This window comes from Sinocyclocheilus rhinocerous, unplaced genomic scaffold, assembly GCF_001515625.1.
Source record: "Sinocyclocheilus rhinocerous isolate Xijiao unplaced genomic scaffold, SAMN03320098_v1.1 scaffold580, whole genome shotgun sequence".
NCBI lineage: Eukaryota > Metazoa > Chordata > Actinopteri > Cypriniformes > Cyprinidae > Sinocyclocheilus > Sinocyclocheilus rhinocerous.
The window spans coordinates 846474-873651 of NW_015670982.1; the positions used below are offsets into that span (position 1 = coordinate 846474).

The following is a 27178-nucleotide window of genomic DNA, read 5'->3' on the forward strand; positions in this document are numbered from 1 at the left end:
AGTGTGTGGATCAAAAGGGAACTGTAATCACCATAGACTCCACTGTATGTCCCATATGCAAAACAAGAACTGTCTCCGACATATATAAAAGTGTTGAAGAAAAAATAAGTCTATAATTCTAACACAGCATTGATAACATTGCAATGCATTACTAAAACGCTGCACATTGGGTTGTTTGATAGAATGTCATGCCAGCGACAAGGATAAGAGTGCGTGTTTAAGTTGCTCTTTAAACGCCAAAACTACATATCCCTCCATGCAACGCTTTGTTTGTTAGGTTCTAGAAGGCAGAATTTATGAATGACGGTCGTTCCCGTCCAATTTCAAATACTATTAATTTTATGTCATTTAAGCAGTACACTCCCTGTAAAGCCAAAGGGATGCAAGGATAGCAAGTGCTAAAATAATTATAATCTGTAGAGAGCCTGCATTCAACTGCTAAATGTCAGTGTTGTGTGTTTCATGGGCTGAGATTGTTCCCTGCTTCTTAATCATAGATGTGAATCTACAGCTGAGAGGGTTTCCAGCATCCAATAATGCATTCAGAATGTATAAAAATAACAAGATTGATTAAAATTGATAGAAACAGAAATTTTGTAATGACGGAAATAAGTGATAGGAACTGAAGTGAGAACTGAACATAAACAGACGCTTAAACTAAAATTCAACATAAAGTACAATAATGGTCTCATTATGAACGATTATGGTATTATAAAAATTCACCACGCCCTTTTATAACTCCTACATCATTTTCTCACTATCTATGTTTCCATCCACCTATTTTTATGCGCATTTTGAATTGTCGCATAAAAAACCGCTGGATGGAAACGCCGATGCGCATACATTCTAAAAATGCGCATAAAAAACTTATGTGCACAACTGAGTAGGATAAACTTTTTATCCGATAAGAAAAAATGTGCATAAACTACGATGGAAACACATTTACCGAATAAATTCCACCATGCGCATGTATGGTGTCATGTCATGTGACTTTGCACTATGAGACGGGATAAATTGACTAACCAGCGGACCGATCTGTTCACAGCATCTATTTGTTGTTTTGGTCGTTCTAAAATGCCTGAGGAAAGTCTGTCATCAAAGTTGTTCTGTATAATTACTGTCTTACATGACTGCATTCCCAAACAGCAGGTATCCACCTCTAAAAGCAATGACCGCATTTATTGTGTTACTTCTGCTCTCTCTGAAGCGCAAGTAATTTATTACATATGAAAATTATTATATTCAGTGGCTTCTCCTAGTTTTCTTACAGATATTTAGTGCCAGTTTATCAGGAAGTGACGATTTTGTTCTCTTTGACTCGTTGGATGGAAACGGTGCTTTATCTGCAAATGTTTTATGCGATTTTCCAGTTTTGTGCATAAGTTAAATTCACATCTTTGGATGGAAACATAGCTACTGATGTTTCACTCAGAAATATATCACATTACAAAAGTAAAATGGGTTGTAAACCAGTGGTGAGTGGAAAAATACAAAACAGATGTAGATAAGTATGTCCATTTTCCTGCTTTATTTTGCAGATGAAAATCATTCTCTGATCCTTCTTCATAAGGGTTCTGTTTCATTCCTCCTGACCGCCAGTGGCGGTGCTTAAGCACTAGTGGATTATCGCAGCGCCAGCTCGATAGGTCGAGATAATGTACCAAAAATGTCACGTGGTGAAGTAGGCTGAGCCTCGAGTATAATAGACACACTAGCTCAGCCTTCTGTCTCTTTCGCTTTCTCGCTTGTCTGTGATAGGTCGTTTTTCAATCGATTTTCGCGCTATGACAGCTCGCTCTTAGGAGTTTTTTGGATTGGATTGTCGAATGAATTGGTGAGGTTTTTTTTGCTTTATTGGATATATTGTTGATATATCGATAACACTTGGTGCTTCTCGGTACTATCCGGTGGCTAGTGTTACCGATCAATTTACTGACGGTTCTCGCAAAGAGTTTTTTTGTTCTCACCACGCTTATACGTTGGCGGTTCCCCGCCAACCTTATCTCTAAATAAGGATTTTGTGAAACATCAAATGCTTCTCGGGTCTATCCGGTGGCTAGTGTTTTTTCAACACTGATAGATCGATTATCCCCTGCTATTTTCCAGGCAGTTTCTGATATGTTGTGCTTCTCGGTGCAATCCAACGGCCAGTTGTCAAGTGTGTATTTTTTGTATCTCGTTGTTTTTCCCTGTTATTGCGGTGGCCATGGCTCACGGTTCTATTGCTACTGGATACGCAATAACATGTAAGCTGTGCCCTAATACTCTTCTACCTGACAACGGCCACAATGTTTGTCAGTCCTGTTTGGTAATACAGCATTTGAGAGAGGCTTTCACGGACCCATATCTGCACTGTAGCCTTTTACCCATGTCAGAGAGACGGCTCCGTCTTGCCGAGTTGGACCCCAAGCATGACTTGGAGGAATGGAGCCGCAACCCGTCACACGGAATCGAAAACGCGGTGCATCTGTGGCGGCCGGTGCTCCCCCATCTAAGAAGGCAACATCAAGGAACGAGCAAGTAGATAAAGCTTCTCTTTCTAAGACAGTTGCTGTTCTTTCGTCTGCGATGTCAGAAATAAAACGCCTTCTTCAGACGCTCCAGCCGCTCCAGCCTGTTATGCCTGCTTCACCTGGAGCTATCACACAGGCAGATGAAGAGGGTTCTAAAAGAATGGATGACGAACCTTTCAGTTCCTCTTCTCCATCTCGCACTGACTTTGATGTGCTCTCTACAAGTGCATCTGACTCGCTTTTTCAGGATCAATTCAATGCGGTGAATGCTGCTGCGCAATCTTCCCCACAGGAGAATACGTTTTTTCAGCTGCAGGGGGTTCTAATGGTGATTCGATTCACTCAGGACTAACTCCATCTTCCGTGGATGATACCTTAACTGTGCTCCAGATGGCGGTTGCTCGTTTAGGGCTGGATAACTCGCCAGTGCAGCCAGCCCAGTCCAATGTCGTTTTTAGGCGGCCTTCAGCTGGGTCTAACTTTGCTATGCAAGAATTTCGTTGCAGAATTTTCAAACTCCCTAATAGGGTCTAGTACACCTAAACGTCAAAGACCACCTGTACACTGGCATCTATGGTGGATGCAGATAGCATTGGGGTTGGCCGTGCTCCAGAAATAGAGCAACCTGTCGCTGCCCTTGTGGTGTCACCTGATGAGGCCCTGCGAGGCAATGTGCGTTGCCCCAGTACTCAGTGCGGTCGCACAGACTCATTACTCAAAAAGGCATATGAGTCTACCGCGTATATAACCAGTGCGTAGAACACCATATGTCAATTACTCCTTGCCACAACTAGTACACTTGAATCGGCAAATGTGGACCCCTCGGTTTCACAATTCCTTCAAACTGCGCTCCTGGCTATGGGCCATGTCACCAGTGAACTGGGTTGTCTTACAGCCAAGCTTCTGACAGTTCGCCGACAAGTGTGGCTCGCCCAGGCAAAACTGCCAGAGGATTGTAAAAAGACACTACGAGACCTCTCAATTATTCCTGGTCACCTGTTTGGACCCAATTTCCCAGAGCTTCTGGAAAAGAGGTTAAAATTGTCTGAGGCCACTCGTTAGTTGACTCAGCGCACTCCTGTTTTTAAGGTGCCGGGCATTCAGTCTCGACATCGTTTTGCAACACCAGAGCAATGATTCCATCAGCGTCCTACATCACAGCCTCAGGGGTTACAGAGGCCCCGTGCTACCGAGGACACTCGAGGTATTCGACTTCATCAGCGGCAGTCGCCAGAGGGTCCATGTCAGCACCCCCCACTGCCGTTAAAAGTCGCACCCACAAAGCTTGAAGGCACTGGGCCGGTGGTCGATCATTTTTCAAGTCTACAACTGCAGTACTGGAGGGAGATGACAGTAGATCCATGGGTTTGGACTACAATAAGCAGGGGGTATACTCTGCAGTTTCAACGCCAGCCCCCAAAATTTTCAAGGATTGTCCCTACAGTAATAGGGGATCCAGTTTGTTCAGAAGCTCTCTCTCAAGAAATTTGTTCGCTGCTAGAGAAGGGAGCCATGGAAAGAGTTCATCCCCACTTTCAAAGGGACGGTGTTTATTCAACTTACTTCCTCGTTTCAAAGAAGGATGGTGATTTTCATCCAGTTCTAGACTTGAGACATCTAAACGTGTGTTCCTGAAAACTCTTCACTTTCGGATGTTACGTGCAGCCGACATTCTTCGGTCAGTAAACAGGGAAGATCAGTTCACAAGCATCGATTTGAAAGATGCTTACTTTCATGTTCCGATTGCTCCTCACCACAGGAAATTTCTTCTATTCAGCTTCAAGAACCAGACCTACCAATTCAGGGTCCTACCGTTCGGCCTGTCTTTGGCCCCTCGAGTTTTCACGAGGTGCAAGACTGCAGCTCTACATCCGCTGTGGTCCAGAGGAATGCGAATCCTGCCTTACCTTGCTGTGTTCACCCACAAAACAACAAGCTGCCCATGACACCAGGCTGCTTTTGGAGCATGTGCAGAAGCTGGGTCTTGCAGTCAATGAGGCAAAGAGTTGTCTGAATCCAGTGCAAATAATAACTTACACTGGAATGACACTGGACTCCCGTGTAATGTCTGCCACCCTCTCACATGCTTGAGTGGGCAGTATTCTGCAGCTCCTTGCCCGTTTCCACCTGGGTGCAAGCTGCAAGAATGCTGACCGCCGCCACTTCGGTGATTCCACTCGGCTTGCTCCACCTCAGGCCTCTGCATTGGTGGAACAACAGTTTGCGGTTGAGCCCTGTAAAACATCTTCAATGGCTGATTGTTGTCTCGCGCAGTTGTGTCCAGGCATTGATACCGTGGAATCGCCGGGAGTGTCTGATGTCAGGTGTTCCTCATTCCTTCTCGGCGAGAGGTCGTCACAACCAATGCTTCCCTCTTCGGGTGGGGGTCATCATGGAATCACAGGGGTGTTTGTGGCCAGTAGTCTCCAGCTCGGTCCAGGGACCACATCAATCTCCTGGAATTGCGTGCAGTTTTCCAAGCCCTGCAGCATTTCTTGCCAGTTCTGTCAGGCCGTCATGTCCTCATTCGGTCTGACAACACCTCAACAGTTTTTCACCTGAACCATCAATGTGGAACAAAGTCCCTCAAGTCTCTGCATCTTACCCACAAGATACTCACTTGGTCTCTTCCTCGACAAGCATCATTGAGGGCAGTTCACCTCCCGGGATCAAGAAATCAGATAGCAGGTGCTCTGTCAAGGGATCTTCTGCACCCAGGGGAATGGAGGCTTCACCAGGATGTGGTGCAGTGGATATGGGAACAGTTTGGCAAAGTAGAAGTGGATCTTTTTGCAACAGAGGCGAACACTCACTGTCGCTTGTGGTTTGCAAGAACAGAGACATCCAGCCCGTTGGGGCAGGATGCTCTCTCTCACGAGTGGCCAAACTGTCTGCTTTATGCCTTTCCTCCTCTTCCACTTCTGTGGGACACATTACACAGGGTATCTCTGTTTAACCACAGAGTGTTGCTGGTAGCACCTCGATGGCCAGTCAGGCCTTGGTTCCCCATACTTCTGTCTCTGTTGGTGGGCAGGCCATGGCAGCTTCCGTTTTGGAAGGATCTGTTGTCACAGATGAACGTCGCTGTCTGGCATCCGTATCCGGCCCGTCTGCAGCTTTGGGTTTGGCTTCTGGGGCCGACTGTCTCTTAACAGATTGTGAGCCCGCCGTTGTTCGTACGATAATTAGTACTAGAGCTGCATCCACACGTCAGCTCTATGCAGCTCGTTGGAGGATTTTCTCGTTGTGGTGCGAGGAGCATGGGTTAGATCCTGTACGCTGTGAAGTTCCTGGAGTTCTCAGTTTTTTACAGCATCTTTAGGATTCAGGCAAAGCAGCCTCCATGCTGAAAGTATATGTTGCGGCAATTTCTGCGCATCATGTTCAGGTTAATGGTTCTTCTCTTGGTTCTCATAATCTTGTGTGCAGTTTTTTTGAAGGGTGCAAGACGGCTGAGACCAGCTCGTAACCCCCATTTTCCTGGATGGGATTTGCAACTTGTTCTTGATTTTGTCTGTCTGCCACCATTTGCGCATTTGCAGACAGCTGACCTAAAATGGATATCTTTAAAGACTGCTTTTTTGTTGGCAATTTCATCTGCTAAGTGTGTAAGTGAGTTACATGCATTGTCCGTTAAGTCCGTTACATTTAGTTATGTATGTGTTGGTTGCCGGATGATTGTGTTGTGCTCAGACCAAATCCTTCTTTTCTACCTAAAGTTCTGCTTCCGCAGTTTATAAATCAGTCAATCAGTTTAGCGGCTTTTCAGTCAGCACTACAGTCAGATCATTTAGGGGATTACCCCTTGTGACCTGTGCGAGCTCTGAAGGTCCATTTTAACACAGATCAGCTTTTTGTTTGTTATGGTGGTGCAAGGAAAGGGACTGCTGTTTCAAAGCAGAGATTGTCAAATTGGATTGTTGAGGTTATCTCTTTGGCATATAAGAAGGCCCAAAAACCTTTACCAGATGGTATCTCTTGTCATTCCACTAGGGCTGTGTCTACATCTTGGGCTGCTTTCAGGGGAGTCTCTATGGCAGATATTTGTGCTGCTGCTACGTGGGCTTCCCCGTGTACTTTTGCCCGCTTCTACAAGCTCAACGTTGCTGCCTCTCATGCTGTCAGTTCAGCAGTTCTTCAGGAGCAACCTTCAGGAGAAAACTTTTTTTCAGGTGAGTGGCATTCCTCATGACTATGTTGGTATGAGTCATCCACTAGTGCTTAAGCACCGCCTCTGGCGGTCAGGAGGAATGAAACAGAATGCTAGTTACGTAAGTAACTGTGGTTCTGTGAATTCCGGATGATCGCCAGAGTTATTTGTCACTCGGAATGCGCGAGGAAGACCGAAGGCTGAACTAGTGTGTCTATTATACTCGAGGCTCAACCTACGTCACCACGTGACTTTTTTGGTATATTATCTCGACCTGTCGAGCTGGCGCTGCGATAATCCACTAGTGCTTAAGCACTGCCTCTGGCGGTCAATCCGGAATTCATAGAACCACAGTTACATACGTAACTGGCGCTATGTTACCTACGTTTGTAATTCATTGTGCCACATCACAATGCAACAGTACTACTGCTTGGGTGAGCAGTTCAGGTACAGCTTTTCTAGCACATGAAATTGTCCAATTACCAACCAACCAATGAGTATGGGGACAAATGTCGACTATCTATAGATCTATTTATATTAATGTTAATTTTAATAAGCAGACTCCAATATTCATTATCTTAAATAGCTTGCCGTTGTGAACACTGTTGATTTTAAAGACCAGTCTTTACAGAGATATTTACAAATATTCCTAAATGCACATATACTATAAAAATAATGATTAAAATATAATAATTCATACAAAACCAAGGTGTAATCATTTAAATTAAATTAAACCTACCACCTGATAGATACACTACAAACATACAATGTTTGCAGCATGTAATCAGTGATTTTTGGGCTGAGGTAAAATGTTGTCTTCAGCTGAGGGGCTGGCAACCTGAAAAGTCTTTCAAGACAAAAGAAGCATGAAATGTGGCACAGTAATCAAATAATTAAAGCAATTAAAGTACTCAAGGGTCACACACTCCAAGGTAAAATAAATTACTTCAAACTAATTGTCTGTTATAAAATTATCACAGAGCTTTAAAGAGCAACAGGAATAGGTCAGAGAAAGGCCTTAGACTAAATTAAAAGGTCTTTCTGAGATGGACAGTACTGGGATATTAACTTAATAGCATCTCTACATGTGCTGGTGAATGCACAGTGAAATATAATACATCTATTAATAAAGAAATATTTTTTTGAAATATTGTCCATATATCTCATTTAAAATATCAATTTTTGATCTTGCAGGTTCAGCGATTTAAAGATATAAAATGACCCTGTCTTGCTCTAAATGCTCTGTCAACCTGTCAACATGTATATAAAAGGTCATCATTTTTGACTCTTAGCACCAGCATGTAATATGCTAGAGGACTGAGGTAGCTGAGTGTCAAAGGCCAAGAAAAGGAGCTGACTCTGTCATACTTTTCAGGAGACAAGGGGGAAAGAGGAGCTCTGCTCTTGAAGACTCATGTCATTCTTTGGGGTCATCAGCCATCAAGTACTTAAAATTATAGCTCACCCAGAAATGAAAATTGTTCATTTACTCACCATTATGTTGTTCCAAACCCATAAGCATATGCTTATCTTCAGAACACAAATGAAGATATTTTTTAATATTTTCGCATCATTTTTGACTATCCGTTGAAAGTCCACACAACCCAGCTTTTTTTTTCCAAGCTCCAAGAAGCTCATAAAGACATTGTAAAAGTAACCCATATGAATCAAGTGGTTTAGTCCAACACATTTAAATAAGCTATTATTCACATATAAACATAGATCAACACACATACAGTACATAGAGCACATCAAATATGGTCAATGGCAGCTCAAATGTACTTCACTGAAACAAACTTCACCAGTCAAGCAAGAACATTTCAGCTTCCGTTTACCATATTTGATGTCCTCTATGTGTGTTGAACAATGTTTATATGTGAATAAAAGCTAAATTAAATCTGTTTATCATATAAAGTAATCATGTCTCTTCAGAAGACTTGAATTAAACCACTCAATTCAGATGGAATACTTTTACAATGTCTTTATCAACTTTTTGAAGCTTGAATATTTTGGTTGCGCAGCTTTGAGGGACAAAATGAAGCAAGACTATTAAAGGGGTCATATGATGTTGCTAAAAAGAACATTATTTTGTGAATTTGGTGTAATGAAATGTGTTTATGCAGTTTAAGGTTAAAAAAACACATTATTTTCCACATACTGTATATTATTGTTTCTCCTTTATGCCCCGCCTTCTGAAACTCGTCGATTTTTAGAGAAAGGAAAAATTGAATTCGCATCATATGACCCCTTTAAAAAATATCTTCATTTGTGTTCCAAAGACAAATGAAAATCATGTGGGTTTGGAACAACATGAGGGTAAGTAATTGATGACAGAAGTCTCATTTTTGGGGGGTGAAGTTACCTTTTAAACATACCCCAGATTGTAGGGTATGCGTCAATAGTCAAAACTAGTCAGCATTCTTGAATATGGTCTGCAGGGCGAGGAAAATAGCCTTTTTGTGAGGTATCCCTTCCTGTGCAAAAGGTCAGAGAGCAAATGCAGGGGAAACCACCTGCTTTTGTCACACAGCTGGAAGAGGGAGAAGAGAGGGAAAGCTTTCCACCATAACCATCTCTCTATTTCAAAGGAAGTTTGAGTCAGAACAAACCAACAATTCTTCATCTTGAAACTTAAGATAGTGAGCTGTGCCATAGCCTACCTTACACTATCTTACAAATAACTGATGTTAAATTGTAGACAGCGATACCGTGTTCACGGGCTAATTAGGAAGAACTTCAATACAAGAAGTGTTTACAGGTGTTAAATACGTGTGAAAGGCCCCGTGTCCCATGTGGCAATTATAGACAAATAGAAGCACATGCCCTCTCAGATTTTAGAGTCAAGTATATTTTGAATCCAACCTTGAAAAATATAAAAACAATTGTCTCTGATAATTAGGTTTCACAATTAAGTAAAGCATGATTGTTTTTAAATAGTGTGTAAAACACACAGAAATCACATTTACATGTCTAAATATGGCGTGCCTTAATGTTCAGTCACACTTACTGTTGTTCTGCAAATATTCATTTCAGTACGAATCAGCAGATATCCAGGATCAGGAATATTGTGCAAAAAATTGAATTTTTGACATTCCTATATGAATAACCGCTTTGACTATCTTACAAAATGTACAGAAACTCAGATTCAGTATACAACTCAATTGCTAGCCAGAATATTTAATGAATTAATTAAAATAAAATTATAAGATACTGTGAGGGAGAATGATTTGCACTGGTTTCACGCAAATTCACCTCGCTGACCTCAAGAAATTTGCTGGATTTGAAAGTGACTTTTGTGTGAGCTGTGCTTCATATATTGCTACACTACTGAAAACAATGAACCCTTTGGCCTGCAAAATTTTGCTCCCGTGGCTTTACACAGATCATTTTCATTAAAAACTCTGTTAACGATCATAAATGATCAAAATATTATCAAATGCTCTTTTCCATATAACAAAATGGTTATTACTGGGTTTTTTAATTAATTTTCAATTCTGTACCGCTAATTTCAATGGCCACTGAGCTTTTCAAACTGTTTTGGGTTTGAAAGCGTTAAGGAATGGCCGATCAAATCCTATATTGTTTCATTATGACAATCTTTAAATGAATCAAGGGTTCTGTTTATCAACCAAAGTTTAAATTAACACCTTCTAATGGTGCAAAAATGTCCCCAATGCCGTGAAGCACAGGTCGTCATATCCAAAAATATACATTAAATTAAGGTGAAATGTTTAAAGCAAGACTTATTTTATGGCATCATAAGTGTATGAATATGCAGTGCAGAGGGCAAAGAGAAACATTTTTAGTAACCACCCTATAGTTAAACGTGATATTTACAGTATCGAGCTCTGTTATTCAAGCTTCCTCTCTCACCCGTCACACAATCCTGCCATGTCACTAGTCCTCTAATGACCTGCTCCACTCAGTGTTCTTAATACAATCTTGCAACATCCTAACAAAGAGGAAGAGGCTGCAACGAGTTGAAAAAGAGGTAACCCACACCACTATACTTGGCCTCAGGGAGAGATATACCTCTTTAGCCAACTTCCTTTATCCGCTACTGAAGCACCTGAAATTAATTTAGCTCGCTAACAGCCTGCATGCTGCAGGGGAGCCATTTTAATAAGTAGTAATAATGCCAACAGACAAAACGAGTTGCTTTCAAAGACCAGTAGGACAATCATGCTTATCAATATCGCACAAGAAATGTAATGAGATGGACAGTCTGGGGTAACTAATTAAAGTAATTTTGCATGTTTAATAGAAAAATATTATTCTTATGCCATAAACTGCATTGCAGATGAACGTAAAAATGAGAGCTTTGCATGTAAATGTAGCTGTTACATTCAATTAAATTTCATTCACAATACATATTATTTCAAAGCATGTATAGAAAATACTTGTTTCAATGTTACAATTAGGATATATGTTGCTCCAAAGTGTGGATGAAATTGAATTAAATACATGTGGATTACATTGAGTAATTTGTAAAGCAACGCTACAGTGTGAATGAAAGGGTTCAAGTATCAAATGGAAACAGATATGTCAATGGAACCAGTCTCCTTTCGTTCGCAGATGTTTGTCACTGTCAGGTTCAGTTGATACCGTGCCCATCAAAACACGATGTCTGTTAGGTGACCTTTAGGTTGCTACCAAGTGTGAGGTCATGCTGCTGTTGCCATGACTACTATCAGCAGATTGTCTGCTTGCACGCATTACCTCAGCTGCCTGGCATCGGCGGGGTTACAGAACAGACCGTGACCTCGCCATGGAGACTAAACTAATCTTAAACAATAACAAGCAGCGCACACACATGCAGGGGGAGATTTTGCGAGATTACCATAAATAGTGTTTCCTAATATCACACATCCAATATATACCTCAAGATATAAGGGAATGAGATCTGTATGCACAAAGAATTCAATAAGGAAAACATAATACTGGACTCCTATGAATAGAATTGATTATTTTTTTTACTATGGTACACATGTAAACGCTATGACCAATGTCCAAAAGTGTACAGTTCAACAGCCTCTCTGTGGACTTGAAGGGGTGACAATGAGAGAGAGAGAGGAATGGCGAGGCAGCCATATTCTAATGAGCGAGCTACAAAGTGTGTGTCAGTCACCTGTGCAGAGGCGAAGTGGGCTAATTTGAGCCTGTGCTAATTGCCACGTAACGAGCTGCACGTGTGGATGGTTGCGAGGAGGATGGCAGCATGGCATGAGGGAGGATACAGTCCTCCTAACACCAAAGAGGTGTGAAAGAACGAACTTGTCCAACAACATGCTGCCTGCTGGAGTCCAGCCCTGAGTGGGGAACAGCCGGCTGCTTCAGTGCTATGCATAGAACAGAATATTGTGTGTGTGTGTGTGTGTGTGTGTGCTTTTGTGTGGGGGGTGGAGGGGGATCTGTTAATCAAATTATGATTTAAAGTCACATTATGGTTGTTACCATACAATAAATTTTAATTTAAAAAAATGAAGCTTTTATTTTTATTTGATAGAAAAAAAGACATTCCTGTATGAATAATCTGTATGAATATAAGGTCCCATTAGTTCAAATGAATTAATGCATTATCTAACATTAAATAACAATGGGCAATACATTAGTTACCGTGTTTATTAATCTTTTTTAATGTTAATAATAATACAACAACTGTTAGTTCTGTTAGTTCATGTTAGCTAATAATAATATTAACAGATAGAGCTGTGTATTAGTAAATGCTGAAATTAACATTCATAATAACTTCCATTGTTATTTCTTGTTAACTAATGTAGTTGACTAATGTTAATAAATGAAGCATTATTGTAAAGTGTTACGGAATAACATATGTGTATATTACAATATCAATTGTATGGAAACTCAGAATCAGTATAATTCAATTGCTAGCCAGGACATTTAACATTAATAAATAAAATTATAGTAGTAGTAGTAATAATAATAATAAAAAATAATAAGATCTTAAAATGAGATAATATGCTAATTGTAAATTCCGTAACACTTTAGAATAAGGTCCAATTAGTTAATGTTAGTTAATTCATTAAATAACAATGAGCAATACATTTGTTACAGTATTTATTAATCATTAATTAATGTTAGTTAATAAAAAAATACAACTCTTAATTGTTAGTTCATGGTAGCTCAGGCTGATTAAATAATATTAACAGGTACAACTTTTGATTTTAATAATCATATTAGTAAATACTGAAACTAATAAAAGGCTAACTAATATTGATAAATGCTTTCAAAGTATATTTCACTGTTAGTTCATGTTAACCGATACTAATGTTTACAAACAGACCATATTGTAAAGTGTTACTGTAAATTCTATTTTAAATTTGTAGCATTACATCAATTAAAAGGAATTGTACTGATCTGATTCAACCAAACATTTATAAAAAAACACTTAAATATATAAATAAATAAATTTTAAATATGGTTATTAATTTTAAATCCCATTTTACATTTATATCATTAGGCTACATCGACCTTAAAATTAATTGCAGCGATTTAGGGGTTTCTGTCAACTCAGATTCAAACATTTCTAAAAATAATTTATGAAAAAAAAATGTCATTTTCGATTTTTTTCATTAATTTTAAACCTATTGTCCTTTTATATCATTACATTAATAAAAAAAAAATAATAAAAAAACGTTTTTTTTTTTTTCCCAAGCCGTTATTAGTCAGAATCCATTTTCTATATAAATATTTAAAAAATCCTACGTGGTCAGTCAAGTATACACCCTGAAAGCTTGGGGGCACCTTGTCCCTTTCTCGTTGCTCTGTCGGGCGAGCTCCTCTCTCTGTGAGCGAGAGAGTGAGTGAGTGAGTGAGTGAGCGAGCGAGTGTGTGTGTGTGCGTGCGTGTGCGCGCGAGTGTGTGTGTGTGTGTGTGTGTGTGCTCTGCTGTTGCTGCCCTTTGATCCCTGCATTAGTGTTAGTTAGGGGCTCGGAGACACACACTTACAGAGAGCAGCCATAGTCAAGACACGGCAACAACAACAGCACCTCCTCCTCTACTCTTCCCCGTTCCCAACAATACACTTAACCGAGGACAGCCAGGTGCACGACAAGTCCCTGCCATCAGGCTCCCTCGCAAAATTTCAATGGGAAAAGACCTTTTTTCTTCTTATCCCTAAACAAGAAGGAGAATGTGATAAAAGGGGGAAAATGCCAAGGAGGAAACAGGAGCAACCCAAGCGCCTGCCTTCACGTAAGTCGTTTTCTCGTTCGGCGCGATTTTAGCGCGTCTCCGTGTGTTTTGCGCAGTAGTTTAGGGTTAAAGAGGTGAAACAGACAAAGGCACGGCGGAGGTTATTTCTCCTTTTTTAGGTCTGTGCTAGGCAGCCATGTTGGCGATGAAGGGGCTAGCGGAGCGAGCGCACTAGCGGTGCCTTTAATTGCAGATAATCGATAAAGGTCCCGTTCCGCCTAAAGGTTGCGGCCAGTAAAGCTCGCGTTATCGCCGCTTATTTGGCGCTAATGGCCGCGCGTCTTTTCTTTATATGTGTCCGTGCGAGCGAGGCAGAGACGCGCGGAAGGGAAAGGGGAGGATCTGAGGATCTGGCCGCAATAAAATGAAGGGTCAGTCGGATCAGACTGAGAGCCAGACTCAGCCTTCTATCCGTGCCCCTGCCTTTAACGTTACTTAGCTCCAGCGCTATCTAGCAGCAGTCCGCAACTTCAAAATGCGTCCTAAAAGACGTTTGTACAACTTCGTGTCGTGTGTGTGTGCGCGCGCGACTTTTTTCTTTCGTTTGTCGAGCGGGATTTTTTTAAACTGAGGTATTTTCTTCCACCCCTCCCAGTTCAGTGAGGTTCGTGTCTGCAGGCTGCCTGTGTCAAAGCCATGGTCGGTCACCTGAAGTTCAGGGTTTTTTTCCTTCCTCATGCAGCCATTCATTGCAGACAGTCTGCGATCAATAACGCACGAAAGGCGAAACGCGTTTTTCTCTCGCTTCGAAGCTCGTGCGACGGAAATCTCACGGTTTGCGCTGCTTTGCACGGGTTGCGTTTGGGATTACTAATCGCGAAATTTGTTCATTTGACCCTGTGTAGCTGGATGTTAACATTGTGCTTTTATCAGCTCGCTAATAACGGCTGTAGTTGCGTGAGCCGGCCGCTAGAGGGGACATGATGTGTAGAGTGTGGAAAACATCGATCAGAGGAATTGGCGAAATGTGGCACGGTGGCGCTTTAAGTGCACGAGAGCAAGCGCTCATAATGCATCTTTGTGCGTGTTGCCATTCAAAAGCGAAACGGCGCCTTTTGGGACTTTTTTTTTTTTTTAAAGTCTGAGACACTGTCTTTTGCTGCTCTCTGGAATTTTCTGCTTGTATTCTAGCAGCATTGCATTGTGCTGATTTTTCTTCATAATGCCAAACGTTTGTTTACATCCATTGAACTTGTCACAGTCATTTCTACTCGCTTTTAACTCTTCATCAGTAGGTAATGCAGTTCAAAGTTGTCACTTTAGAACCACTTTGATTTGATTTTAAAATAAAGAAACTTTTTGGTGGGTTTAGTGAATTGCTTTACAGTGTAACGACATGTAGAAGGCAGTTATGTGGAATTATTGAGTTTTATGAAATCGTTTAGATGTTAAAATTCAACAGTGAGGAAAACTTATTTTTTAATAGAAATGCAGGATATAAACCACTATATTATAATGATAAAGTGTTGTAACAAAACTTATTCATCAAACTTAACTTATTAAATAAACATATAACGTTATTTAGTAACAGAAACTCAGGGTATGGTACATAAACCTTAATATTATAATAAGTGTGTTATAACTAAATGATAATTTTCTTTTCATAACTTTAATAACTTTCTTTCAGTCATGGCTGTTTAGAAACTAGACATAATATCTACTGCCATTTGTCCCACCTCTCAAAATCACCCACTCAGCAAAAGCTCGTCTGAAGTTTGGTGGCGCTCCACGCAGCCCTCTCATGCAGCCGTGGAGGAGTGATGTCACGTTTCATTACGTTCTGTTTGTGTTCATTTCGCTTTAACACCTGTGAGCAGAGAGGCAGACGACAAGCACAATTGTTGATCTAAATTTAGCTCATCTGCTCTTGATTACTATATACTGCCTTGAAAAGTTACAAATATGAGTTCAGGACAGTGGAACTTGTGTGCTGCAACTGTTTGTGTGCTCTTAATGTGCCAGGCATCTGCCGTTTTTCTTTTCGGCGAACGTTTCCGTGTAAGGGCTGTGGCATATCCTTTTGCAAGTGTATCTTTCACTTCCTTTTCTCAAGAATACATATCTGAGTTCAGGAGTGCTTGCGTCACGATGCACATGGGTCAAGACCTGCAAGAGGGCCTTGATACAGTCTGATGATCTTCTTGACAGTTAAATATGACCTTTGGCTTTAGTGCTAACCACTGGTATTACAAAACCACGGCCTGTATAACACTGTTGCACACTCCTTTTTCCAGAATGCATATTTTGTTCAAACTGCAGGTCACAGTTCAGCAAACTTCCAGTAAACTAATCGCGAAAAGGGAGCCTAGGTTAAAATGTTCCTGTCTTGTTAAGCTGGTTTCCTCAGATTTCCACTCTGAGGTGTAGAGGTCGACTGAGGTTACCTCTTTTTCTCCTTTTCTGCTGGTTCTTTGTCTTACTCGCAAGCCTCCATTTTGTGCAAGTACATAGCCCGTATCATTCTTTCACCCTGACCTTTGCCATCAGCTAAAATGTCTCCCTATGGGAGCCGGCCATTTCCATTATACACACAGGATCTTTAAGGTTATCTGCATTCGCAAATGGAGGAATTGGAGCATTGCACGGATTTCAGCTCTCCATTACAGACTGACGGCAGAGTGTGTGCGACTGGGTGGCTCTCCACCTTACCGTAATGGTGGGTCACTGGCTCCTTTCCACTCATCTATGATTATAATGACCTTGGCTGGGCTTGGGCTTGAAAACATTGGATTAAGGGGAAAGGAAAATGAGGGGAGGTTTCCATTTCGCTCTTGGCATCTGATTTGTAGGGAAAATCTGCCAAGAATACCCCCTCCTCCTCTTCCTCCTCCTCCTCTTTCTTCCCCCTGCCCCACCAACTTGATCAGGCTCTCTCACCGGTGTCTGCCCATTTGAGCTCAAGCGAATAATGATACACAGGCTTTCCTCTCAGAAATGAATTAAAGGGCAGGGGAAGGGTGGTGGATGCTCTCCTGAACAAGTGCTTACACAGAAAGGGGCTTCAGCCAGGCATACTGAACCAGAACATTTAGATTAATTTGGCTAGCTGGATCGCCTGGCTTTCATCACAGGTGTAGTCTAGCTGTGAGTGCTCAGTCAAAGGCACTGTGTGGTGACATAATTAAGACAATTTTTGTACGGCTCGATGATTGTAACAGACTAGGCTCGTCATGTGTAAGAAGGTTCATCTTTAAAATGACAAACCACGAAGTAGCCTATGAAAGCACTGAATCAGTCTTGAAGCCAAGCTCAGGGCTCAGCAGTAAGGTTGGGAAGGACCGCTTGCTCTATTGATTCTGCACTATATCTTATATGTTTTGATCATGCATTTGCATTTTTACACATTTGCTTTTCTGTACCATTTGGTTGCTAACTTTGCTTGTCAACTTTTTAAACTTGACTTTTAAAGCTAAAATTATCTAGCTGGCTTAATACAGATGAGGTTTTGACAACTTTCTAAGAATGATTTGGATCGTCTTGGTAGTGTCAGTGTAAATGGATTTAAAATTACAAGCCACTCAGAAATGTTTTCATAGTCATCATCGGTGTTTAGGAATTCTTGGTGCTTCTTGGGTGATCATATTCACTGTATAATCTATTATACAGGTCAGCTGTTAATATTTAATATTATCTCCTTCTTTTAAATTCAATTTAAATGTGTAGAAAATGTATAATAATATTTAAAATAATTTTGAAATCAATTTTAAAAATCGTTTTAAACTATAATATTTATTTGACATGCTTTTGTTTTTAAAATTATAAGTGTGAATATACAGGTGCATCTCAATAAATTAGAATGTCGTGGAAAAGTTCATTTATTTCAGTAATTCAACTCAAATTGTGAAACCTGTGTATTAAATAAATTCAATGCACACAGACTGAAGTAGTTTAAGTCTTTGGTTCTTTTAATTGTGATGATTTTGGCTCACATTTAACAAAAACCCACCAACTCACTATCTCAACAAATTAGAATACTCCATAAGACCAATAAAAAAAACATTTTTAGTGAATTGTTGGCCTTCTGGAAAGTATGTTAATTTACTGTACATGTACTCAATACTTGGTAGGAGCTCCTTTTGCTTTAATTACTGCCCCAATTCGGCGTGGCATGGCAGATGACTAGAGCCCATGGGAGAAAAGGGCAGAGCTCTGATTCATGTGCGCTGCTATTATTGCCACTGCCTCTCTGGAGACCGCCAGCCGAGGCTCAAATATGCAGTTTCGCCTTCTTTTAATCTTAAACCCAAATTCACACTCTTGACTCCTAAGACTATGATGGTATACACAGTAGAGTACAGACGATTGAGCTAGCAGGTGTAATTTATTTTGAGGATTTTCAGTTGGGAAAATCTTGCCTCTTTCTTTGGAAGCAACTTTTATTTGGTTGTACAGTATGTGTTTGTTGATGTGTTTTGCCTTGGACTGTGGAATGTGTTATCTTGCCTTCAACGTCTGGAATCTGTCTCCAGGATTTCCTCTGGGAAGTGGCATTTCTTATTTTTTCTTATCCCAGCACACTTCATTGATGTTGACCGATAAGTTCATTCGAAGGTATCAAAGTATATGTCCTTTTTATATGTCACCACCATCCCATGCCATAGCCTTGAACTAATGGATGAGGAACTTTTGTTCTGTTTGCATAAAATTGGAGCCCGTTTTTTTTTTTTAGGAAGTGAATGTCTTGAAATGTGTTTTAATGGTTACTCATTATTGCTAATAGCATACTTCAGTTCCTTTTTTTCCTCCCATGTGGGAGTATACCAGCCATGACTGGCAGGTTTAATATGAAGACAGGCAAGTGCTCTCATATCCTATGTGGAACTAACCTACGGAACATCTGGGTAGGTTTTTCCACCCAGAGGAACAGCCTTTTTGAAACACTTGAATCAGCTGTGAATTCCACTGAAAAAATGATTTGATAGGTGAAAGAATGTGTATTTTTAGTATCTCTGTGACTCCTCATGTACTGTTGTTGTTGTTTTTTTGGCCATGCATACTGACCCAAGTTTCCCTTTAAAATTTAGACTGGGACAGGGAGAAACTCCTGGAAGCTTGGATGTCTAATGCTGAAAACTGCTGTCAGCGCTCAGGTGTTCAGATGCCAACTCCTCCGCCCAGAGGCTACAACACCTGGGACACCCTGCCCTCACCCCGTACGCCTCGCACCACACGCTCATCTATCACCTCCCCGGACGAGATCAGCCTGACCCCTGCTGATGATGATCACTCCTTGGTGAGGGATCAGATTTGTTCCTCTATTAGTGATTGGTGTACGGCCTCTTCTGTGGAGGTGATGTACAATAGTTAGTTTTAATGTAATGAATTTTAATGCATAGGTAGATCAATTGTGGTGGTGTAGCCATGGGGTTAGATCTGGGTTACTGAAATGTTGTAGGTTCAAATCCCATTAATGGGATAAGAATACCAAACATGAATGTTTCTGTTCAAAATCTTGTTACACGGTGCATATCTATGAATCTATATTCACACCAAGGTTGAACTTTCACCTGCAGATAAACCTAAATATTTTTTTGCATATGAAAATGTTGCTCTATGAACATTCTTTCTCCATATTTTTCATTTGCATTTGCAAAAAAGTTTTTCTCTTAAATAAAAACAAGGGCTGCTACAAAATGAAAATGAAAAAAAAAAAAGGAGCGGATATTAGAAAACACTCAAAACAGTTCAACAGTTTGTTTGGTCTGTACTCATAGTAAAATATATTTGCATGTATAATAAACCTGAAAAAAGTACATTTCTAAAATGTGTTCTTTACTTACTTTAGTTTAGTACTTTACTTTAGTTACTACTTTACAGGTGCATCTCAATAAATTAGAATGTCGTGGAAAAGTTCCTTTATTTCAGTAATTCAACTCAAATTGTGAAACTCGTGTATTAAATAAATTCAGTGCACACAGACTGAAGTAGTTTAAGTCTTTGGTTCTTTTAATTGTGATGATTTTGGTTCACATTTAACAAAAACCCACCAATTCACTGTCTCAACAAATTAGAATATGGTGACATGCCAATCAGCTAATCAACTCAAAACACCTGCAACGGTTTCCTGAGCCTTCAAAATGGTCTCTCAGTTTGGTTCACTAGGCTACACAATCATGGGGAAGACTGCTGATCTGACAGTTGTCCAGAAGACAATCATTGACACCCTTCACAAGGAGGGTAAGCCACAAACATTCATTGCCAAAGAAGCTGGCTGTTCACAGAGTGCTGTATCCAAGCATGTTAACAGAAAGTTGAGTGGAAGGAAAAAGTGTGGAAGAAAAAGATGCACAACCAACTGAGAGAACCGCAGCCTTATGAGGATTGTCAAGCAAAATCTATTCAAGAATTTGAGTGAACTTCACAAGGAATGGACTGAGGCTGGGGTCAAGGCATCAAGAGCCACCACACACAGACGTGTCAAGGAATTTGGCTACAGTTGTCGTATTCCTCTTGTTAAGCCACTCCTGAACCACAGACAACGTCAGAGGCGTCTTACCTGGGCTAAGGAGAAGAAGAACTGGACTGTTGCCCAGTGGTCCAAAGTCCTCTTTTCAGATGAGAGCAAGTTTTGTATTTCATTTGGAAACCAAGGTCCTGGAGTCTGGAGGAAGGGTGGAGAAGCTCATAGTCCAAGTTGCTTGAAGTCCAGTGTTACGTTTCCACAGTCTGTGATGATTTGGGGTGCAATGTCATCTGCTGGTGTTGGTCCATTGTGTTTTTTTGAAAACCAACGTCACTGCACCCGTTTACCAAGAAATTTTGGAGCACTTCATGCTTCCTTCTGCTGACCAGCTTTTTGAAGATGCTGATTTCATTTTCCAGCAGGATTTGGCACCTGCCCACACTGCCAAAGGCACCAAAAGTTGGTTAAATGACCATGTTGTTGGTGTGCTTGACTGGCCAGCAAACTCACCAGATCTGAACCCCATAGAGAATCTATGGGGTATTGTCAAGAGGAAAATGATAAACAAGAGACCAAAAAATGCAGATGAGCTGAAGGCCACTGTCAAAGAAACCTGGGCTTCCATACCACCTCAGCAGTGCCACAAACTGATCACCTCCATGCCACGCCGAATTGGGGCAGTAATTAAAGCAAAAGGAGCCCCTGCCAAGTATTGAGTACATGTACAGTATATGAACATACTTTCCAGAAGGCCAACATTTCACTAAAAATGTTTTTTTTATTGGTTTTATTTTATTGGTTTTTGTTAAATGTGAGCCAAAATCATCACAATTAAAAGAACCAAAGACTTAAACTACTTCAGTCTGTGTGCATTGAATTTATTTAATACACGAGTTTCACAATTTGAGTTGAATTACTGAAATAAATGAACTTTTCCACGACATTCTAATTTATTGAGATGCACCTGTACATTAGCCTACTGTTCAAAAGTTTGGGGTCAGTTTTTTATTCAGGATGCATCAAACTGATCAAAACCTAAGTACAAAAAAAATTCAAATAAAAAAAAATGCTGTTTTTTAACTTTACATTAAAGAATCATAAACAACATTTATCACGGTTTCTACAAAAATATTAAAAAGCACAACTATTTTCAAATTATAATAATAAATGTTTCTTGAGCAGCAGATCAGTGTATTAGAATGATTTCTGAAGGATCATGTGACACTTAAGACTGGAGTAATGGCTGCTGTGAATTCAGCTTTGCCATCATATTAATAAGTACTATTTTAAAATATATTAAACTGAAAACATTTGTGAGACAAACAGACACACACAAAAAAAAAACACCTTACGGTTGTGCTCTGAACCTGTCCATCGATCTTTCTGAGCCTGTAGTTAATCAACATGCTCATTTGGTAATGTTTTTTTCCTAACTATAGGACACACCTTGTGTCCGTATATGTTTTAATGAAGCACTACAGACTCTGAATAAAAAAAGTCTGAACACAATGTTTCACCCACCCAAGTTTCAGTCAAAGCCTGTATGGAATAAAAGTGCCTGAGCTGGGTAACGATTTTCCGCATGTTGACAAGTCACAACATGGAGATCTACAGCTCGGAGAGCAGCCCTTTGGCTAGTGGCGGCCCAGCACTGAGTAATAACCAGCTCATAGCAGGCATTCTGCTGGCAGTGGTTCATAAGGAACAGCTAGCTGGTTCAGCTGGGGAAGGGTGGGGGGAGCTCCTGGAGAGCTCCAGGCACTTTCCTGTGTTGTTGTACCACACAAGTGAATCCATCCCCTCCAGGATAGACCTTTAACAGGCTGCTAACACTGGGCCACACCGCACAAGGGATCGAACAGACAGGTCTGACGCAGGCCCAGGCTGCAGAACTGTGCCAAACTGTGATTTGATTTATGAGTCAGTACTCTGGGTCTGTCTTAAGATGAGATGAGGCTTACTGGGCAGAATCAAAGAGCAGTCTGTTCACTTGACAGGGAATGAGAAGAGGCAAGCCACTGTCGGTTTTTAAAACTGGATTTGAATTGTCATATTTTAGAGGAGGCCTTGGAAGTGGGAAGGTCAATAATACCTGGAAAAAGCTATATGTTGTCATTCCCATTCATCTGAATGGCAGTTGCTTGGCTGGCGTGTGACTCCTCTGTACTCGACCTGCTTGCTGCCGTCTTTGCTCATTGTGGTTCATGGCCACACGTTTTTGGAGCCAGTTGCTTCAGTGGTAAATACCATGTGCCTAATCACTATAGAGCCACAGAAGTTTTATCAAATACTGGGAAATATGATTTGTAACATGATAAATATGTAACCCCCATATGTTGCTGCTGCTGCTTATAGATATCAAGGTTAAAGGAACATTAAGACTTTACATTCACACTGGTTTTTGGAACCTAATCAAACTATTATATTATATTATATTACATTACATTACATTACATTACATTATAAAGACAATGCAATCCAGGTAACTAGGGTAAAAAATTTAACTCCAGTTTATTTCTCCAGTTTATTGATTACAGTAATAACTGCAGTTAAATATGTACTAATTTGCATACATTTCCTAATACATTACATTACATTACATTACATTACATTATAAAGACAATGCAATCCAGGTAACTAGGGTAAAAAATTTAACTCCAGTTTATTTCTCCAGTTTATTGATTACAGTAATAACTGCAGTTAAATATGTACTAATTTGCATACATTTCCTAAAAATAAATCTGAACATTGGATAAAGACAAGTTAAAAATTATTGTTTGATTTTGGTGTATGTACTGTAAGTGCTGCTAAAGTGGAGATTCCTGATTCATTTCTTTTAAGATATGTATTTATGATTAATGATTGCAAATGTGAATTTTGAATTTTACACTGTAATATTATAATAGCAATATATTTCTCTCTTAATTTCGTCACTGACCCAGAAAACGTTCTTAACATTAAACTCTGAAGTTATTATTATTTTTTGACAGTAGTTTTAATACATTTTTCATTACTTTGTGTGAAGTGCACACATGCTGCAAACTGCTGAGCTTGAGCCCCATGTGTGCTCCATGTGTAGTAGAACAGACAGAATAGAGTGCAATTTATTCATTTTGAATCACGTAGTGCATACAGACTATAAACTGACTTTTTACTGTTTTTAGTCATTGATTATTTTGATTCACTTGCAGCCAAAATTTTGACCACTTGATTCGAAGTTCCTTGAAGCCATGAGGTTGGTTACACCAGTTTCTTTTTCAAACCAAATGATGTTTAATAGAATCGAATGGATTGTTTTTGTTTTCTTTCTCCACCTTGAAATGGACTCCAGATGGCAACAATTATTGAGTGTATTTAGCTTTAATAGATTGTCCCCAGTCCTGATCAGTTCTGTTACCATAATGGCTAGTTGATGTTTTTTTTTTTCTTGTTGTGATTGGGAAGGCTGATTCCACACCAACAAAGTAGCGCCAAAAATGCCAAGTTTGATTCAACTAGACAATTTACTCTCACAATTATGCGGCTATCATAATCATAGTAATTACACAACAATAATCACAATGGTAATTGCTATCATTGTCATCATTAGCATTAAGATACATTGGGACCCCAATGTAGTTTTGGAACGGAACCGGTTATATTTATATGCTTGTCGGGATTTCATTGAGCTCAGTACGCCTAGGCTAAATGTGAAAAATGTGTTAATATATAATCGAAACTCAGTCAAATTCCATTTTCCTCCATTCCCAAGAAAGTGTGCTTGATGAGGGTTTGAAATTTGGGTATTCTCCAAGCACAAGGCTAACTTCACCTCTGTCACGTCTCTAAGATAGACTTCACTGTCCAGCACAGAGAACGTAAGCAATGTTAATGAGTTTAACTAGCGAACTAGCAGCTGTGCTCCAAGGGTTTTTCTGGAGACGGGGCTGTTTTATAGCTGAGAAGATTAAAAGTGCCAGGAAGGAAACAGACACAGAGTAGTGGCACCCTGAGGTATTGACAGGCTCCAAGGGAAATGGTATATCATCGGCAAGTGTAGAGGTGTTTGGCTGCTTTACAAAGGCGAGATATATTATATTCATGATGTGAAGTCATCTCTGTGAAAGTTATTGTCACTATGTCTTATGCTGATTTACGAGGCTTAAAACGTAGGTGAGTGTCTGAGACCTGCTCAGCCCCTCATGTAAAAAATGTCCTTCGCATTTGCAGATGACTTCACAGTACGTTTGATTACTCCCAACCTTGATGCAAAGCTCCGGTATTCATGTTTAGTTGTTACGACGAGGTCGGTAGCTGTTTAGTATTGGTCTGGGGAGTCTACCTGGATGTTGGTGGGGGGCTCAGGGAATACCTGTTCTTTCACTGTTAAACCTTCTTACACTATTCTAATGCTCTGAGTGAATGGACGGTACAGCCATGGTGGCTAAAAATCTGGGTTGTCAACTGAAAGGTTGCAGGTTTGCACACTGTTAGAAAAAAAAGTGCAAAAATTGGAGATTTACGGGTACAACAGCTTGTCACTGGAAGGGTACCCTCAAAGGTAAATAAAAGCATCAGCTACATGACTAGTCAGAGTGGTTATCTCATTTCAACCATATACTGCTTGTACTCACTGAAACTAAACAGCGTTCCTCCAGAACAATAGTGCTAAATAAAAACAACACAGGACTAGACTACACAGACTAAATTAGATTAAAAGGGTTAAAAAGAACTAAAATAAGATCTAGAACTAAGAACTAAAGATATAAATGCTACTTACTATGACAATGAAATGTTAGTTAAGTCAAAGCAATTTTATGTAGGGATGCATAATATATACAGCACCGTATTGGCCGTTAATGTTATTTTAGTATTTTATATTTGATTTAAACACTCTAAAAAACACTGGGTTAAAAACAACCTAATTTGGGTTATTTTTAACCCAAGGGCTGGGACTGAACACATTTTGGGTTAATTTTACCCAGCAAATTGTGTTGTTTATTTAACCCAGCTAATGGGTTGATTCATTTTTACTATAATACTAAATAATTTTTTACTTCAGACATGAATTAATTTTTATAGATTAACTTAAATCCTCTAAACTTTTGTAAAATACTCCACACAATGACTGGTTTGCATGACATGTCCTTTATTGTCCTTTATTTATATCATTTTACAGCATAGCATATTTTATATCATTTTTAATACGTAGGCCATGCATATTGCCTATATTTAAACTTGTTTAAATAACATTAGAAGTAAAAATTAAATATGAAACAGAAGTAATTCACATGCAATCGACCAGTCTCTGTTATCCTGTTTCCACTGTAACGGCGCTGGTTCTCGTGCCCGAGCTGGAATCGTGTTCGGTGGGGAACTGCGAACAGCTAAGTCCGCCACCCTGCGTTTCACTCTAGCCGAAATATGCTGTGACTGCCTCCATAATCTGCCCATAAACAAACAGTAAACAGCTCTGAGGACATATTTTAACATCCATAGTATTTATATTCTGTATCTTTGTTAATGAAATCACTTATTTTATGCAAAGCATCAAGCTTTTCCTTCACACAAGAAGACTGACGTGACACTCGTTTAGGTGTTTCCCCAACTGGGGTTTGTAAGTTGATGGAAAGCTAATGAATAAATCATAAAATAATGTTAAATTAAAATACAGAAATGTGTTGACTGACAAAAATGTTTGGAAACTCCTGCTGTACATAATAATCGAAGCAATTTAAATTTTAGTACTTAAACGTTTTATATCAGGTAGTAGTGTTTCAGTTTGTAATTTTTTCATTCAATATTTATAATATCGCATTGATCAGTTTGTCAGCATTGTTGGCCTCTCAGTATCAGTAGTAGAATTTCAATATTGGTGGAGCCCTCGTTTTATGCGCCAATACTGGCTGGCTGTGATGTAGTTTGAGTGAACTGTTTTACAGCATGGTGTTGATTCAGACTATAATTCTGCTGTTTGCTCAGCTGAAGATCTTTATGCATTTCTTCATTATGGTTTTATAGATTATCCCAATTGCTCTCTATAAATACGTCCCCATTTGGCACGCACAGTGGACTGTTTTTTTGTTCCTCTCTCAGTCAGTCCCCCACAGCTGTAAGTCACACTCGTATTTCAGCGGGCACAGTTTACCCTTGTTGTCATTTAGTCGTTGTCTATGCAGAGACTCTTAAACGAAGCACTAAGGTTAGGCTCAAAATGTTGGCTCGATGCGCTCTCCAAAGGCACAGTTATGGTTGTCATAGTGATCATTTTTTTTGCAATCATTTGTCACCCAGATACTGTAGGGTTGAATTAGAAGCACCTGGTTACACTGACGTGAAGCTAACGAAAGGGGAGAGGTGAACAACTATTCCCGTTTATTCCTCTGAGATGGCACGTTTTCAGTTATACGTGGGTGCCGTCAGCGTTATCTCGCTCATATGTCTTTACCTACGTAAAAAGCGAGATGGCTATCTGCGTGACAAAGAGCACTAGGACTGAACAATGCGGCACTGACCATCGGCCGCCCCGGCCACCGTTTAACATGGAGATTGGAAAAGGAATCAGCTCCCTCTCTTCCAGGACCTGCATGTAAATGAGGTTAGCCTCTCCTGCTGTGCCACCGCTCTATCCCCCACTCTCCTCTCCAGCTCTAATGGCTGCAAAACTGCCACCCCCATTCTTCAGGAAGAAACCGGGACCAATCCTGATTAGTGCCCTTGTCTTGAGTGACAGGCTTGGATCCAAGCAGGGAGTGCCGTGGGCGCCACTGCCAAGCTGCTGTCAACCCGGTATCACTGTAAAAAAGCCATCCCTTTTCTTCAACCCCCTCAAGCCGCACACATACCTCCTCCACTCTCACACACCCCCTCATATTCTCTCTCTCTCTCTCTCTCTCTCTCTCTCTCTCTGTCTTTCGT

The 27178-nt window shown here is 40.2% G+C and overlaps 1 protein-coding gene across 1 annotated transcript in view; it reads left to right on the plus strand.

Annotated features, from left to right (window-relative positions):
- The first annotated feature begins 13556 nt into the window (after positions 1–13556).
- LOC107734543 (zinc finger protein 827) overlaps positions 13557–27178 on the plus strand; it is an 88362-nt gene continuing 74740 nt past the window's right edge. The window contains exon 1 of the mRNA XM_016546533.1: positions 13557–13878. Coding sequence (XP_016402019.1) covers positions 13836–13878 — 43 coding nt within the window. The 5' untranslated portion in view covers positions 13557–13835. The remainder of the gene's footprint in view (positions 13879–27178) is intronic.